The sequence below is a fragment of the Nannospalax galili genome, unplaced genomic scaffold, assembly GCF_000622305.1.
Source record: "Nannospalax galili isolate Female #2095 unplaced genomic scaffold, S.galili_v1.0 scaffold707, whole genome shotgun sequence".
Taxonomy (NCBI): Eukaryota; Metazoa; Chordata; class Mammalia; order Rodentia; family Spalacidae; genus Nannospalax; species Nannospalax galili.
In genome coordinates, this window is record NW_008356263.1 from 438,812 (window position 1) to 455,786 (window position 16,975).

The window sequence follows — 16,975 nt, forward strand, 5'->3', positions numbered from 1 at the left end:
GGTGGTGGGTCAAGGGAGAGATTTTCCCAAGTGATTATATAGGCCACTTGGTCCGGATGTCCCGTTAGTCCAGGGGAGAAGATCTTAGCTTTAACCTGCAAAATAACATCAGAGTCAAAAGTCCCATCTCGAGGCCAGCCAACATTAAACGTTGGCCACTCGGAGGAACAAAAGGCTATCCATTGGTTCTTCTTGATCTCCACGGATTGATTGTGAGCTCGGCTCTTAACTTCTCTCCAGTGATCTAGAGTTAAACTCAGGGGGGTGGTTAGGTGTTGTCCCATTTTGGGGTGATCTAAAATCACAATGAGGCAGACAAACAACAGAAACAACAAAAATAGACAGCTGGCGACAAGGTACCGCTTAGTGCGACTCCGGGGAAGAACTGAAAGAACAAAATCAGATGGCGAGGTTGTCACTTCGCTCAGGTTCACGTATCCTTCAGATACATGCTAAGCCCCAAAATATCAGGCTCCCCAGACCATGGGGGCTGGTCGCAACCAACACAAATACACAGCAACACAGAAACACCGACACTGACTCAGGTGTGCAGCTCGGAATAACAGATGACAAGGAAGTTCCTTGTCCCAACGAGATCCACAGAAATCCTACAGATGAACAAAAAGTTCTACAGACGTGGGTCTCACAGTCCTGGAGCGTCCCCCAGGCCGGCAGGCAAAGCTTAAAGACTCGTCAGTCTTGCTTTTGCACTGCCCAGAAATACAGACGGGATCCCCAGATTCTACAGATGCTGCACTATCAACAAAACCAGACAATACAACACAGAGGCTGGCCAACTCACCTCCCCGCAAGGCTCGAGTTGCTCTCTCAGGCTTGGGAGTGACCAACTGATAAGGGGTGAGCAGAGCCAGGCTTGAGCAAGGCCAGGCTACCAATTTAGGGCCAGTTAGACACTTCACGGGATTTATTGTGTAAGAGTGAAACCACAGAGGACAAGTCAGCCTTCGGGTTGCAACAGCAAGTTTATTTAGTACATAGGTACCTGTGGGCACAAAGTCTCCTCGGGGGACTTGCGTGCCTACAGGCTGGGGTTTGGCACTTTTATAGAGCAGAAGCGGGATACAGAAGCAGAAACGCGGTTATTGGTTAATTTAAACTATTACAAAATGCTATGGGGAGAGCAGGAAGCTTACTTATCAGTAAGCCAGATGTCTCAACCATAAAACTTATTTATCAGTGAGTTGGAGATGTCTCGGCCATGAAACTTACTTATCAGTAAGCCAGATGTCTCGGCCATAAAACTTACTTATCGGCAAGTTGGAATTCTTGACCGGTACGCGACCTGCCTGAGAGACTTCATGGCGCCTGACTTTTATTATTTTTTTTCATATACACATATATATACATCACAGACACACACGCACACACATGCGTGCACACAAATCTTAAAGGAATGGGAATATAGCTTGATAGTATAGGTCCTGTGTGTTCAAGGCCCCAGGTTTGATCCATAGCACCTCCAAAAAGTTTTTTTGACCCAGTGTGTTGACATACGCCTTTAATCCTAGCACTTGGAAGGTAGAGGCACATGGATCTCTATGAATTCATGGCCTGCCTGGTCTATATAGAGAATTCCAGGCCAGCCATGGCTACATAGTTGAGACCATGTCTCAAAAAAAATTTAATTTTTTTTTTTTGTCTTTTTGAGACAGGGTCTCTCTGTAGCCCCAGCTGTCCTGGAACTCACTATGTAAACCAGGCTGGCCTTGAACTCGCAGAGATCTGCCTGCCTCTGCCTTCCAAGTGCTGAGACTACAGGCGTGCACCACCATGCCCAGCCAAAAAAAAAAAAAAAATTAATTTTTTTTCAGAAAAGTAGCTGGGCATGGTGGTACATGCCTTTAAAAAAATAACAAAGAGCTAGGCATGGTGTTTCTTGCCTATAATTCTAGCACTTGAGAGGTACAGGTAGCAAGATCCCCTTGGGTAAGACCAGCCTGGGCTATCATAGGTAGTTCTAGGATATCCTGGGCTATAAAGTAAGACCCTGTCTCAAAAGTAGAAACAAAATAAAACAAAAACAATGAGTCTATGTGCATATCAAAGTAATAACAACTATGCACAGAAGTAACTAATTCAGGAAACTTTTGAACATAATCTTGAAACCTTGTCCCAAAACATCATTGATTGGAGAAAGATTAGAGATATGAAATGGAAAGATTAAAAAAAAATTAAGCAATAGTTTATTTTATGTGTATGAATGTATTGCCTGCATGTAAGTGCCTCCATGTCATGCAATGTCTGAGGCAGTCAGAAGAGGGTATTAGATCCCTTGGAACTGGAGTTAGGGATGGTTGTTAGCTACTGTGTGGGTGGTGGCAATCAAACCCAGGTCTCTACAAGAGCAATTAGTGCTCCTAACTACTGAGTCATCTCTCCAGCCCCATGAAAAAAACTTTTTAAGTGTTGAATTTGAGAGGGATTTTTTCTTTTTCTTTTTGGGGGTGTTTGTTTTGGAGCTTTTTAAATGATTTATTTTTATTTGTACAAGTGTTTTGATTGCCAGTATGTTTATTGGTATGTGTGTACTGCCCTCAAAGGCCAGAAGAGGGTGACAGAGCTGCCATGTGGTGCTGGGAGTTGAGCCCTGTTCCTCTGTGCTCTTAACTCCTGAACCCAGCCCCCTGTTGCATGTGTGTGCGTGGGGGGAGGTATTTACTTTTAGTTTACGTGTATGAATATTTTTGCATGCATGTATGTAAGTGCACCCATGTCATGCAATGACCACAGAGGTCAGGAGTTACAGACAGTTATAAGCTACCATGTGAGTGCTAGGAACTGAAACCAGATCCACTGCAAAAGCGTCAGTGCTCTTAACCACTGTGCCATCTCTCCATCCATGCCCACCTTATTTTTTGAGACAGGGTCTCTGTTGGCCTAGAGCTTGCCTAGTTAGGCGTGGCTGACTAGCCAGTGAACCACAAAGATCCACCCATCTCCATCTACCCAGCAATAGGATTATAAGTGCATGCTACCCCACCCAGCATGTTGTTTTAAATCTATGTGTGTGTCTGTGCATGAATACCCAAGGAGGCCAGGAAAGTGTATCAGATCCCCTGGAGCTGGAGTTACAGGTGGTTGTCAGCTGCCTGACATCCATTACTAGGAACTAAACCTGGGTTCTCTCAAAGAATATCAAGTGCTCTTAACTACTGAGCCATTCCTCCAGCCCCACACCCAAGCTGTTTGAACTCAGGTCGTCAGGCTTGAGTTCTGGGAATTGGACTGAGGTCCTCAGACTTGCAGGGAATGCACTTTATTGAGCTCTCTCCAGCCCAGCTTACTATTTTTTATTTTTTATTTCTTTTGGTCTTTTTGAGACAGGGTCTCCCTGTAGCCCAAGCTGTCCTGGAACTCACTATGTAGACCAGGCTGGCCTGGAACTCACAGAGATCTGCCTGCCTCTGCCTCCCGAGTGCTAGGATTAAAGGCATGTGCTATAAATATAAATTAAAAAAAAATATGCCGGGTGTGGTGGCTCACACCTTTAATCCCAGCACTCGGGAGGCAGAGGCAGGCAGATCTCTGTGAGTTCAAGGCCAGCCTGGTCTGCATAGTTAGTTCCAGACCAGCAGGGGCTACAGGGAGATTCTGTCTGGAAAACACCACTCACTATGTAGATCAGGCTGGCCTTGAACTCACAGTGATCCATCCACCTGCCTCCAGAGTGCCAGGATTAAAGGCATGTGCTACCACACCCAGTCATTTATCTTTTCTTTATCCTCTCTTTCTTTCACCTGCACTTGTGTGTGGAAACCAGAGGCCTGAGGACTTAGTCATTCTCCACCTCAGTTTTTGTCTGTTTTTTGCTGTATCCCTGGGCTTTTGCCATCACACCCTGCTCCACCTTGGTTTGTTGTTGTTGGTGATGGTGGTGGTGGTAGTAATAGTATGTGTGTAGGTTATATATGTTTGGGTACATGTATGTGCAGTTCATGTGGAAGCCAGAGATTGCTATTGGGTGTTTTCCACAATTGCTCTCTGCCTTGTTTTAGATTTTTACATTTATTTATTTATTTGTGTGAGTGTGTGTATGGGCAAACACATGCTACAGCATGTGTGTGGAGGTCAGAGGACAAAGTGTGAGAATCATTTCTCTCTTTCTACCATGTTTGTTCCTGGGATTGAACTCCGGTCATCAGGCTTGACAGCAAGCACCTTTGACTCACTGAGCCATCTTGCCAGCCCTCCACCTTGTTTTTTGAGACAAGGTCTCTTCACTGAACCTGGAGGTCACTATTTAGGCTAAACTAGCTGGAATGTGAGTCCCTAGGATCTCTCTGTCTCCACTCCCCAGCATTGGGGTTATAGGTGTACACTATCACATCTGGCTTTCATGTGGGTGCTGGGGATCTCAACTCATGCTTGCACAAGCACTTTACCCACTGAGCCATCTCCCCAGCTTCTCTGTCTTGTTTTTTGAGACATCTGTCATGGGCTTGGGGCTAGAGAAATGGCTCAGGGATAAGAGTGCATACTGCTCTTGCAGAGAACCAAGTTTGGTTCCCAGAACCCAAGTCAGGTAGTTCATAACCATATGTAACTATAGCTCCAGGGAAACACCTTCTGGCCTCTGCATACACCCACACATGCTGTCACATACATAAATGAAAATAAATCTTTAAAAAAAAAAATTGATCTTGCTTATTCAGCTAGACTGGCTAGCCAGTGAGCCCCTGGGATTTACCTGTCTCTGCCCTTCAGCACCAGAGATTACCTCTACACATGGCTTTTTATACTAGTACTGGAGATCAAACTCAGGTCCTCAGGTTTGCACAGCAAGCACTTTATTACTAACTGAAACATGTCTCCAGCTCTCCTCCTTTCTTCCTTTCTTTCTTTTTGTCTTTTAGAGACAAGAACTCACTATGTAGGCTGACCTTGAATTCTTGATCCTCCTGCACTCAGCCTTAAGTGATTTTTTTTTTTCTAGCTCTTTCCACTGAAAGGAACCAGAACAATAATATCACAGTAGCAATAGACACCCTACTTCCAGGTCTTGGGTTCTAAGTACCAATCCTGACCATATTAGGTATGAGAACTCCTTAGAGAATTAAGTGATTACATGTTTAGAGCAGGAAAACCCAAGGTGAGCCCTGTACCTTGTGCCTTGGAATAAAAATTCATTTTATTACCCGGGCACGGTTGCACAACACCTTTAATCCAAGCACTCTGGAGGCAGAGGCAGGTGGATCTCTGTGAGTTCAAGGCCAGCGTGGTCTACAAAATGAGTTTCAGGCCACCTAGGGCTACAAGGAGACACTAACTCAAAATGACCAAAAAAGGGGGGTAAAATTTTTATTTTATTCCAGTAAAGGAAGAAGTACTCATGGAGAGGTGTTAAGAGGATATGAGAATTAACTTGTGAAGCTTCCATAGTCCAATTTGAGCATAATAAAGTGATAATAGTGGATTGTAACAATGTGATGCTACATGGAGGGGAGGGTCAGACAGCAAAATCCTTTTATAGAAGAGCCAAATAAATAAAGATTGACAGAACTAGGAAATGAACGTTTAGGTTAGGGATGTGGTTCGGTGATTAAGGGCTGTGAGGCTCTGAGTTCATCCCCAGCAAGCAAAAAGAAGAGAGAAGAAAGGTCAATTTTTTCTTTTTTTCCCCCTTTTTTTTTTGAAACAGGGTGTGATGTAGCCTGAACTTCTAATCTTCTTGCTTCTACCTACCTCCTAAGAGCCTACCTCTTAAGTACCTATCTCCTAAGTGCTGTGATTATAGGCTTGCTTCACTACACCCATTTTATGCAGTACTGGGGATTGAACTCAGGACTTTGTACATGTTAGGCAAGCACTCTACTAACTGAATCATTCTGTGTGTTTGTGGCAGTTTCATGTAGTTCAGGCTAGCCTCAAATTTGCTGTATAACCAAGACTGGCCTTGAACACTTCATCTTCCTTCTACTACCTCCCAAGTGCTGAGATTACAAGTGTATGTACCATTTTGTAAACTTTAATCTATTATTTGATTTAGGGAATGATCATCAATGGATCCTAAAAGCAGTGGGTGAAAAGTTGTAAAGGAAAATAATACCCACGAGTCTTCCACAGTATAAGCTGTCATTCTGCAGCTGGGTGTGGTATGCACACTTGTAATTCCATCACTGGGGAGAAGGGGATCAGAGGATCCCTGGAGTTTGCTGGCCAGCCAGCCTAGCCTACTTGACAAGCTTCAGGGCAATGAGAAGACCCTGTCTCAAAAAAAAAAGGCGGAAGCTAGAGTGATGGCTCAGCAGTTAAGAGTGCTTTCTGTTCTTCCAGTGGACCTGAGTTTCTAGCACCTATATTGGGTGGCCCACAGCCACCTGTAACTACAACTTCAAGGGATGTGATGTCCTCTTCTGACCTCCAAGGACACCTGAACATGACCCCATTTGCAAACATATGCAAATAAATAAATAAATAAATAATTAATTAATTAACTTTTTTTTTAAGTGGATATGCCCAGTGTGATGGTCCATGCCTTTAATCCTAGCACTTGGGAGGCAAAGGCAGACCTCTATGAGATAGTTGCCAACCTGGTCTACATAGCGAGTTCCAGGCTAGCTGGGGCTACAGGGAGACCCTGTCTCAAAAAGACAAAAAAAAAATTAATTTAATTAAATTAAAAACAAATAATTTTCAAAAAGATTAACAATCCTAATTAACACAAGTATTTTCTGTATGTTTTCAAAGGAATGAAGATATTGAGCTCATTCTCTCAGAAAATAGTTTTTCAAGTCCTCAGATGCTGCGATCTCGATACTTAATGTTTCCTGGCTGGCAAGTATCATTTTTAAAATTTTATTTATTTATTGTGTGTATGTGTATGTGTTCCTGCCATAGTGTGCATTACCAGGTCACAGGACAGCTTTGTAGAGTCAGTTCTCTTCTACCATGTTGGTTCTAGGGATCCAACATGTTGGTTCTAGAGATCCTGAGGACTCAGGTCCTCAGGCTTGGCAGCAAGCACCTTTACCCACTGAGCCATCTCTCTGGCCCAAATATTATTATTAAATAGTAGCTTTAAAAGTATGAGATAAATGGGGGCCAGACGTGGTGGTGCACACCTTTAATCCCAGCACTTGGGAGGCAGAGGCAGGCAGATCTCTGTGAGTTCGAGGCCAGCCTGGTCTACATAGGAAGTTCCAGGTCAGCTGGGGCTACAGGGAGACCCTGTCTCAAAAAGACCAAAAAAAAAAAAAAGTATGAGACAAATGGCTTATTTATTTACGAGAGAGAGAGAGAGAGAGAGAGAGAGAGAGAGAGAGAGAGAATGCCATGACAAAAGCAATGAATGATGGTGCATACCTTTACCCAGCACTCAGGAGGTAGAGGCAGGCTGATCTCTGCATACTCTACATAGCAAGTTCCAGGCCAGCTGGGACCACAGAGAGACCCTGTCTCAAAAGAAAAAGAAAAAAAAAGACAAAAAAGAAAATGACAATACCATATATGCCTTCTAAGGTCACACATGTTAACTGGGATAGCCTACTGTGCCCCTCTAGCCACCAGCCTTGCCAGGGATCTATGTTCCATGCCTTGAACTCCAAATGTGGAGCCTTTCTGGATGTTGAGATTTAGGTCATCCTGCAGGCACCAAGTGTAATGGTTCTTTGTGGCATGGCATCAGGACTTATATCCTACACAGGTAAGAGAGTTCCTCTCCTGAGTTGTCAGTCCTCTAGGATTCCCATCTAGTAGGTAGATTTCTGCAGAGGCGGTCCATGGAATGTGTAGTGCAGGCTGCCTCATAGCCTAAGAACCTCTCCAGTGAGGGGAGGAAAAGAAAGATACAGAGTCCACATAACCATACTGAAGCACCAGCATCACCTGAGCAGTCACTGTGTTAGACTAGGCATGTGTAGAACCTGCTAGCCATATAGCTGTTAACTGTAATGTCAATATAAATGTAAATATAAATTAATAAAATTCTAACAAAATTTAGAATCCATTTTCAGTCACACAGCACATTTCAAGTGCACCATAGCTGCCTGTGGCTGGTAGTTACATATTGGGCAGTGCAGATCTAGAACATTTCCATCATCTTAGAGAGTTCTTCTGCACAGCTCTGCTCTGAGATCTCTGTCTGTGTCATAACAACCCTGTGACATGTCCTATTCAGGGATGAGCACTCTGCAGCCTCTTGTTCTCTGCACATTGGCCAGTAGTGGCTTTCTGTGTTAGTCACCATCTGCTGCATAAGGAGAATTTTCTGGTGAGAGCTGAGAGATGGATTCATCTTTTTTTTTTTTATGTGTATGAGTGTATTGCCTGCATATAGGTAAGTGCACACATGTTGTGCAATGCCCGGGGAGGACAGAAGAGGCCATCAGATCCCCTGGTACTAGAGTTATAGACAGTTGTTAGCTGCCATGTGGGTGCTGAGATTTGAACCTGGGTCTTCTGCAAGAACAACCAGTGTTCTTAACCACTGAGCCATCTCTCCAGCCTCAAGAGATGCATTCACCTTATGTGTAGAGGTTGCAATGAAAATGTATCACAGTGCCAGATATGGTGGCACACACCTTTAATCCCAGCACTTGGGAGGCAGAGGCAGGTCAATCTCTGTGAGTTTGAGGCCAGCCTAGTCTACCTAATGAGTTCCAGGACAGCTGGTGCTACAGGGAGACCCTGTCTCAAAAAAGAAAAAAAAAAGAAAGAAGGAAGGAGAGAGGGAGGGAGGGAGGGAGGAGGGAAACACTTCACAGACACTTACTCTCTCTGTGACCAGAATTCTGTATTAGTCCCCATCTCTTGCAAAAAGAAGCTTCTTTAATGAGTGTCGAGAGGTACACTTGTCTATAAATATGAGGATGCATATTTAGAATACAGTAAGAAATTATGTTGGTCTAGGGATGTGGCAAAAGTAGGTTTTTTTCTCTAGGATCTGTGACTTCTCCAGCCGTGTATATTTGGCTATGTTTACAGTACCACACTTAAGTTCCCTCCCATTGAGCAGGCCTTAATTCCAATTATCCCCAAGATAAGTGCCTCTACTGCACCAATAGTGATAGTTTGCTGGGCCAGTCATTGTACTTTATTAGGCTTTACATCTAGGTAGGTCCATTGATTAATTTTCTCTCTTGGCATCTTACATAGTATTCTGTGATCCATGAGAGGAGGCTTCCAGATCAATTCCAGCTCGATTGCTCCAAGACCAGTGTCGGAAGTAGAGCTTCTTTTCAGCAATAGGGTCTTACCTTCAAATTCTGGGAGGCAATCAAGGACTATGGCAATAGCCTGTGTTATTTTGGGAGTCCTGACCAGTTGTTAGCCACCATGTGAGGGCTGGGAACTGAATCCAGGTCCTCTGCAAGAGCAGCCAGTGTTCTTAACCCATCCCTCCAGTCCTTATTTTGAGTTTTTTAAGAGTGTTCCATACTGATTTCCACAGTGCTTGCACCAGTTTTCAAACCAACTAACAGTGGATGAGAACAAAATGAAACAATTTTAACACTCAGTTCAAGGGCTGGGCATAGTGGCACATCACAGCACTTGGAAGGCTAAGGCAGTAGGATCACCATGAGCTGAAAGCCAGTAAGACACTTTCTTGAAAAAAAAAAAAGGAAAATAAAAGGTTTTCAGCCATATTCTTAGAAGAAACCTCTGATTGGGGTCATATCATACTTCCTTAAATAGTGGACAAGTGTGTCATTCCTTATGATTAAACAAGACAATTATATCGTGGCTACAAAGAAACAGGTTTGGGGAGCTGAGGATGTAGCTCAGTTGGTAGAGTGCTTGCCTAGCATGTATGAAGCCCTGAGTTCCATCTCCAGTGCTACATAAACCAGGTTTGGTGGTGCATGCATACAATCTCCACACTCAGAAAGTAGAGGCAGAAGGATCAGGAAGGAGCTCAAGAGCTCAAGGTCATCTTCAGCAACACTGGGATTTTGAAGCCAGCCCACACTACACACAAGACCCAGTTTCAAAAACAAAACTAAAGCTGGGCATGGTGGCACACACCTTTAATCCTAGCACTTGGGAGGCAGAGACAGGCGGATCTTTGTGAGTTCGAGGCCAGCCTGGTCTATATAGTGAGTTCCAGGACAGCTGGGGCTATAGGAGACCCTGTCTCAAAAAGACCAAAAAAAAAAAAAAAATTAAAAGTTACTTTTAAAAAAATGAAATAATGTGGTGGTGCTAGACATGATGGTGCAGGCCTATAATCTCAGTACCTGGGAGCATCCTCCAGGCCCTCCCTGTTGAGTTCATGCTAAGAAGTTGGAAATTTTCATCTTTTTTTTTTTTTTTTGGTCTTTTTGAAATTTTCATCTTTTAACAAGATGGCAAGATGGCAGTTCCCTCCCACAGCCCTCTGTTTTCATCAGCTCCACTTCCACTTTCTCTAGTGGAAAAATTTCTTCCTAGTGTGGGCAGAAAACCTTGCTTTCTTCCATAATTCCTCCTAATTTCCTGTTCTAGTGTGCTTTCTGTTGGTGTAATAAAACACTGTGACCAAAAGCAACTTGAGGAGGAAAGGGTTTACTTCATCTTACAAGTTACAGTCATCTTTGAGGGAAGTCAGGCAGGAACTTAAGGTAGGCACGGAAGCAGATTCCACTGTAGTATGCAGCACACACAAAATAAAGAAAATAAAATTTTTGAGACAGGGTCTTGTAGCCCCAGTTGACCTGGAACTTGATATGTAGACTAGACTGACCTTGAACGCACAGAGATCTACCTGCCTCTGCCTTTGCCTCCAGAGTGCTGGAATCAAAGGCCTACGCCACCATGCCTGGCTTAATTTTTTTTTTTTTTAAAGAAGTCTGTTATAAGTAAGGCATGGTAACACACACCTGCAATCCCAGCCAGCACTCAGGAGGTGAGGATCAGGAGTTCAAGGTCACATAGTGAGATTCAGGCCAGCCCAGTCTATATGAGACCCTGTCTCAAAAGCCTTAAAAAAGAGCCAGGCATGATGGTGCACACCTCTAATCCCGCACTCTGGATGCAGGAGAGGCAGAAGCAGGCAGGTATCTGTGAGATGGACGACAGCCTGGTCTACTTTGTGAGTTCCAGGCCAGCAGTGTCTCCAGGGAGACCCTGACTCAAAAACAAAACAAAAAATACCCCCCAAAGCCCCAAAACAAATATTTTTAAAAAGGGCTGGCAAGATAGCTCAGCTGGCAAAGACACTTGCCACCAAGCTTGATGACTCAAGTTCCATCCTTGATGACTCAGGTCCCACATATTGAAAGGAAAGAACCAACTCCTGAAAGTTGTCCTCTGACCTCCACACATGTACTCTGGCATACACGTGTGTGTGTACACACACACAAAATAAATGTAATTAATTTTTTTTTAATTAAAAACAAAAGTTGTAAAACTGATAAACTTATCTGCTACTGCTGCTAGGGTGATGGATGGTTACATCCTGTCCAGAGTGACTCCAATTGTAGGTATTCATCCCAAGGAAATAAATCAAGAGGAAGAATGATAATTCCTTCACTGTGGAAATTGGGTGATGGGACATAAGCAGTTCATTATACTATCATACTTCTATTGCATATGAAATTTTCCATATTAGAAAAGTAAGATTTTAAAACCTGGGCATGGTGGCTCACACCAATAATATTAGCACTCAGGAGGTAGAAGCAGAAGTATCAGAAGTTCAAGGTAATTCTGACCACATAATAAGTTCAAGGATAACGTAGTGGAAACATGAGACCCTAATTTTTTTTTTAAAGTTAAATCTTATCCAGGCATAGTGGTGTGTACCTATAGTCCTAGATACCCAGGAGACTGAGGCAAGAGGATCACATGAGCCCAGGGGTTGAGACCAGCCTAAGTAAGCAACATAGTGAGACCCCCATCTCAAAGAAAACAGTAACTCTAGGAATGTAATGCTCTGAGTTTAATCCTGATCGTAATAGTCTGTGACAGGTGGCATGTCTGTTGAGCTGTAAACTAAAGAAATCCAGCAGTGGCATCCCAGCCCTTTGGTTGCTTCTGGAAAAAATCTGTTAGCTTTTTGTTATTGTTGATTTGCTTTGTTTTGTTGAAGTAGCCCCGGCTGTCCTGGAACTCACTCTGCAGACCAGGCTGGCCTCAAACTCACAGAGATCCACCTGCCTCTGCCTCCTGATTGCTGGAATTAAAGGTGTTCACCACCACACCTGGCTGAAATCTGTATTTTTTAAACTGCCTACAAGATGGGCCATGCTTACAGCCCCAAAGGAAGTGGCAAAACCCTGAGCAAAGGCCTCCATTGATGCTACATGCCTGTAATCCCAGCCACTTGGGAAACTGAGGCAGGTGAATCTGCAGTTCAGAGCCAGCCTGGGGGAAAATAAAAGCTCCTGCTATGTTGGGAAGAACGCCCACCCTCAGCTGGGTTTAGGAAATACACAGGGCCTTTGACTCTAAGAAACTACTGCTAGTCTAGAGAGGTTAGATGGCTGTTTTCAGGAAGGTTTTGTTAGGAGCAGACTTGCTTCCGTTCTCAAAGTGAAATATGTGTACACAGTTGAAAAAGTGTTTTGTCAAGCTTGGGAATTCTCATCTGGTTTAGGGCTGTGTAGCATGCACAAAGCCCTGTGTTCAAGCCTTAGCACCAAATAAACTAGGTGTAGTGGCTCACGCTTGTAATCCCAGCATTTAGAAGAAGGCAAGAGGATCAGAAATCCACGGTCATGATTAACCTACATAGCAAATTCAAGACCGTCCTGGAATACATGGGAGCCTATCCAGTGTGTATGTGTGTGTGTGTGTGTGTGTCTGTGTGTGTGTGTGTGCAAGTAAGTGGGGATCAGATATTATAGTATAAATGGCCCTTAGCTTTGGATAAAATACAACAACATTAAAATCCCCAAATACTGGGTAGATGAGACAGAGAAAATTCATTATACACATGTATGAATCTGTCAAAGAATAAAAAAATAAATTTTAAGGGGACTGGAGAGATGGCTCAGTGGTTAAGAGCACAGGCTGCTCTTACAGAGGACCTGGGTTCAGTTCTCAGCACCCACATGGTGGCTAACAACCATCTGTAACTCCAGTTCCTGGGAATCTGACACCTTCTTCTGACCTCTGTGGGCATTTCATGATACAGGTACATTTACGTGCAGGCATCACACTCATATACATAAAATATTTCTTAAAAATAAAAATTTTAAATACTTCATAATTTTTAAAAACTGTTTTAAGGTATGAAGGTAAATTTGATGCTGGATCCGTCTTTCCACTAATGGTTCAGATCTGTGTATGGTTTGACCGTCCACTGGAGAAAACTCGCTTTGTGACCAAGTGTAAAGGTAAGCCTTGACTGGAACATGTTCCAGGCCCTGGTGAAAGAATACTCCAGAGTTTTACCTTCCTCATGACCCCATTTTAGTCAGTATTATTGTTATCTCTTCTCTCTACTGTTTGTGACCAGAAGTAAGCAGAGGGATTAGAAGTTAGAAGTCTCCTATTTCTGATAGTGTGTGGCCACATAGTTTTATCCACTCCACTGAAAAAGTTTTCCCATCCCTGTGACAAGGGACAGAAGCCCTGGGGAGGAAGGAGGTAGAGCTAGAAGCTTCTGAAGCATGGAGTAAGGTCCTTCCTGGTCCCTTGACTTTTCCGGCTATGCTGACGTAAAGTTGGCCTCCGCTTCTAGGTAGGTAACAGCTTTGTCCTTTTCCTCCACCAGCAATTCAGTCTTCTATCAAGCCAAGTCCCTTCTCTGGAAACATCTACCACATCCTTGGCAAAGTGAAGTTTTCAGGTACATGGGATGAGTCTTGGTAGCTTTATACCATCTTGGAGCACTCACAGCTTATGATGTGAGCTCGTAGCCTTTCCTGGTGCTCTGCAGACCAGTAATGCCTCACCAACTCCTAAACACCCTCCTCTTGGCTTTATACCCCACCAGTCTCTTCCGGCACGGTTCTACTCCAAGAATCCACTTCCCCAGATTCTCTTGTTCCACAATGGAGGCTCTACCCTCTGCTCCTTTATTATTTTCCTCACAACTCCTTGACTTACTCATTCCAGAGACTCTTACCCCATTCCTTGGAGCCATCCATAGCCTCCTTCAAGACCTGTCACCAGTACTGCCCAGAACTGAGCTTTTCAGCTCTCAGTATATCTGACCAAAGTCTTTTGCTTTTTCTTCCCTTTCGTCTGGAAAGCTCCAGAGGTCTACTCTGGAGCCCTCATAACCTCATCAGTTTTCCTAGAGTAGGAATCAGGGAAGACCTCAAAATAAGTCAGCTCAATGTTGAGGAAGAGGAGACTGTATCAAGGAAAAGAACATCATTTGTTATAGTCCAGAAGCAGAAAAGACAGGAAACACAAGGAGTTTATTGTGGCTGAAGGGAAGAAGAGTATCTGCTAGGATGCCTTTATCTTTTTTGTCTTGTTTTAGTCTTTTTGAGACAGGGTCTCCCTATAGCCCCAGCTGGGCTGGCACTCGATATATAGACCAGGCTGGCCTTGAACTCACAGAGATCCACCTGCCTCTGCCTCCCAAATGCTGGGACTAAAGGTGTGCACCACCATGCCCAGCTTTAGGGTGCTTTTTAACTCTTTTTGTTTTTTAAAGAACTTTGCCCAAAGAAAAGAAGCCAGTTTCTTGGCTAAAACTCACAGTGTCCTTGGGCCTCTTAGCAACATAATCCATTCCAAAGGCCAAAAATGTTGAAAATATTTGGGAGCTCTTATCTAATCCTTAAAAGATTTTAGGGTTACCTTTTCATAGGGAGGAATGTTAGAGTAGCCAAAAGCCCCATAAAAAAAAATAAAGAATAAAGAATCCATGCAGTTATCAGAAAAAAGTGATGGGGAGATATGGGAGGAGTTGGAGGGGAGGGAGTGGGCATGGATTTGATCAAAACACTTTATGTGCACGTATGAAATTCTCAATAAATGATTTATTTAAAAAAAAGAACTTTGGCTGATCAGCCTTTCAGTTTACATTTTATTATTTATTATTTAATGTGTTTGAATGTTTTTCCTGCATGTATGTATGTGTACCACAATCGTGCAGTGCCTTCAGAAGCTAGAATTGGGTATTGGATCCCCTGGAACTGAAGTTACAGGTGGTTTTGAACTGCACATGGTGCTGGGAACTGAACCCAGGTCCTCTGCAAGAGCAGCCAGTGCTCTTAACCACTGAGCTATCTCTCCAGCCCTACCTTTTAACTCTTATAGAAGAAAATTTCAACTAGCAGGTGCTAGGTCTTTGGCAAGAGTCAAAAGGTTGAGCTGCAGAACAAGGCCACTGAAGCCCAGCATATTAGCTTTTCCTCTGGTAGCTGTCCCTCATGGCTGCCAGGTAGTGCTACAGGCCTAAATGTCACAGACAGACACTACATTCAGCCCCTGGGGAGAGGCAGGTACTCCCTGGGTGTTATGATCTCTACAGACACCTCTCCTTATAGCCTTGCATAAGCTACAGGTGAAGAGTGCAGCTCCTCCTCCTCTCACCTCTAAGCCTTTTCTTCCTCTTCTACTCACCTGCCCAGTTAAGAGTGTCTGTCTGATCACCCACATCAACCAACCATAAACTTCTCCATCTTTTCCAACTTTCTACTACCAGTCATGTCTTAGGAATCTGTCCCAGCTGTCAACATTGTTACAGTCTAGCATTTTTTTGGTATTGAGTCTCAGAGACAAATGTGTTCTCTGTGCAGACTCTGAAAGGACAGTGGAGGTCTGCCACAACACTCTGGCCAACTCCCTGAGCATTGTGCCGATTTTGGAGGGACCCACGCCACCCCCTGACTCAAGAAGCACACCTCAAGACAACAGACAGCCAGACTGCTACCTCGTGTTCATCGGCTGCTCCCTAAAGGAGGACAGCCTCAAAGACTGGCTGCGACAATCAGCTAAGCAGGTGACTTGCAAAACCCAGGCAGGTGTAACATACATATGAGCAGCACACCCCAGGGCTGCCATTGACCCTGACAAACCTTTCCCCTGACTCCCTACTAGTCTACATCTCAAGTCTGAGCCATCACTCTTACAGGTATTTTGGAAGTAGGAAGAAGCCTGTGGGGCAGACTCTATGCAGACATGGCAACACTATGTATTCTTGCACACAGAATCTCTACAAGCTATGGGTGCTAAACCTCTTATCACAGTCAGCCTTGGTGGTTTGGTTCATTCTAGAACTCTAGGAATAGAACTGACTGGGGCCTAGGTCTTTTGTAGATGGCACTAGTCTCTTAGGAGCCATGAGCTACCTCATATGGGTACACTCTTTGTTGTTGTTTTTGAGGATATTGTGGGGTTTGTTTTTTTGTTTGAGTTTTTTGTTGTTTTTTTGGAGGGTTAGAAGTTTTGGCCAGGGTTAGACAGATTCTCACTGTGTATCCCAGACTGGCCTCAAACTTTTAATCCTCCTGCTTCAGCCTCCTGAACGAAGGGCTTATAAGTGTGTGACACCATATCCTGCTTTGGATAAGGTCTTAAATGTTATTCGGGGATTTAGCATTATTGGGGTTTAGGCATTAGAATCAGCCAAAGAGGTAAGAGCATGCCTGTTTGCAAACCACTGGGCTTTCTACCATTTGTTCCCGGTTCTCTTACAGAGTTCTGTGGTGGGAAAGTAATTTCCTCAGGGGACAGACAGACAGATACCATGTCTAAGACAGGCCAGTTATTATGTTCTTCCCTCTGTTGGGATCTTTGTCATGTAACTGACCCCCAGATCCCTGAGCCTTCCTCCACCCATGTACCCCATCAACTCTTCTGAAAAATGTGTTCTCTCCATATCTGCATAGAAGCCTCAGAGGAAAGCTCTGAAGACCAGGGGGATGCTGACCCAGCAGGAGATCAGAAACATCCATGTGAGTGCCCTGGCTTGGCCTCCCCTTCGGTGGCCTCAAACTACCCTAGACTTGCATGGCTGTCTTTTGGGTTCCCTGAATAAGGGATTTTGGCAGTCTTGCCTTTCTCAGTCCAACCTGGCAACTTCAGTAAGTGGGTTGGACCACTTCTGTGACCTGGGCATGAAATGGAAGAGAGG

At 44.0% G+C, this 16,975-nt stretch overlaps 1 protein-coding gene across 3 annotated transcripts in view; it reads left to right on the forward strand.

Annotated features, from left to right (window-relative positions):
* Nucleotides 1–16,975, forward strand: part of CUNH20orf194 (chromosome unknown C20orf194 homolog) — a 257,297-nt gene that overhangs the window by 228,626 nt on the left and 11,696 nt on the right. For all 3 annotated transcript variants that reach the window (XM_029556875.1, XM_029556874.1, XM_008854459.3), the window contains 5 exons: nucleotides 6,709–6,795; nucleotides 13,168–13,274; nucleotides 13,655–13,729; nucleotides 15,639–15,841; nucleotides 16,731–16,796. In XM_029556875.1, coding sequence (XP_029412735.1) covers nucleotides 6,709–6,795; nucleotides 13,168–13,274; nucleotides 13,655–13,729; nucleotides 15,639–15,841; nucleotides 16,731–16,796 — 538 coding nt within the window. The remainder of the gene's footprint in view (nucleotides 1–6,708; nucleotides 6,796–13,167; nucleotides 13,275–13,654; nucleotides 13,730–15,638; nucleotides 15,842–16,730; nucleotides 16,797–16,975) is intronic.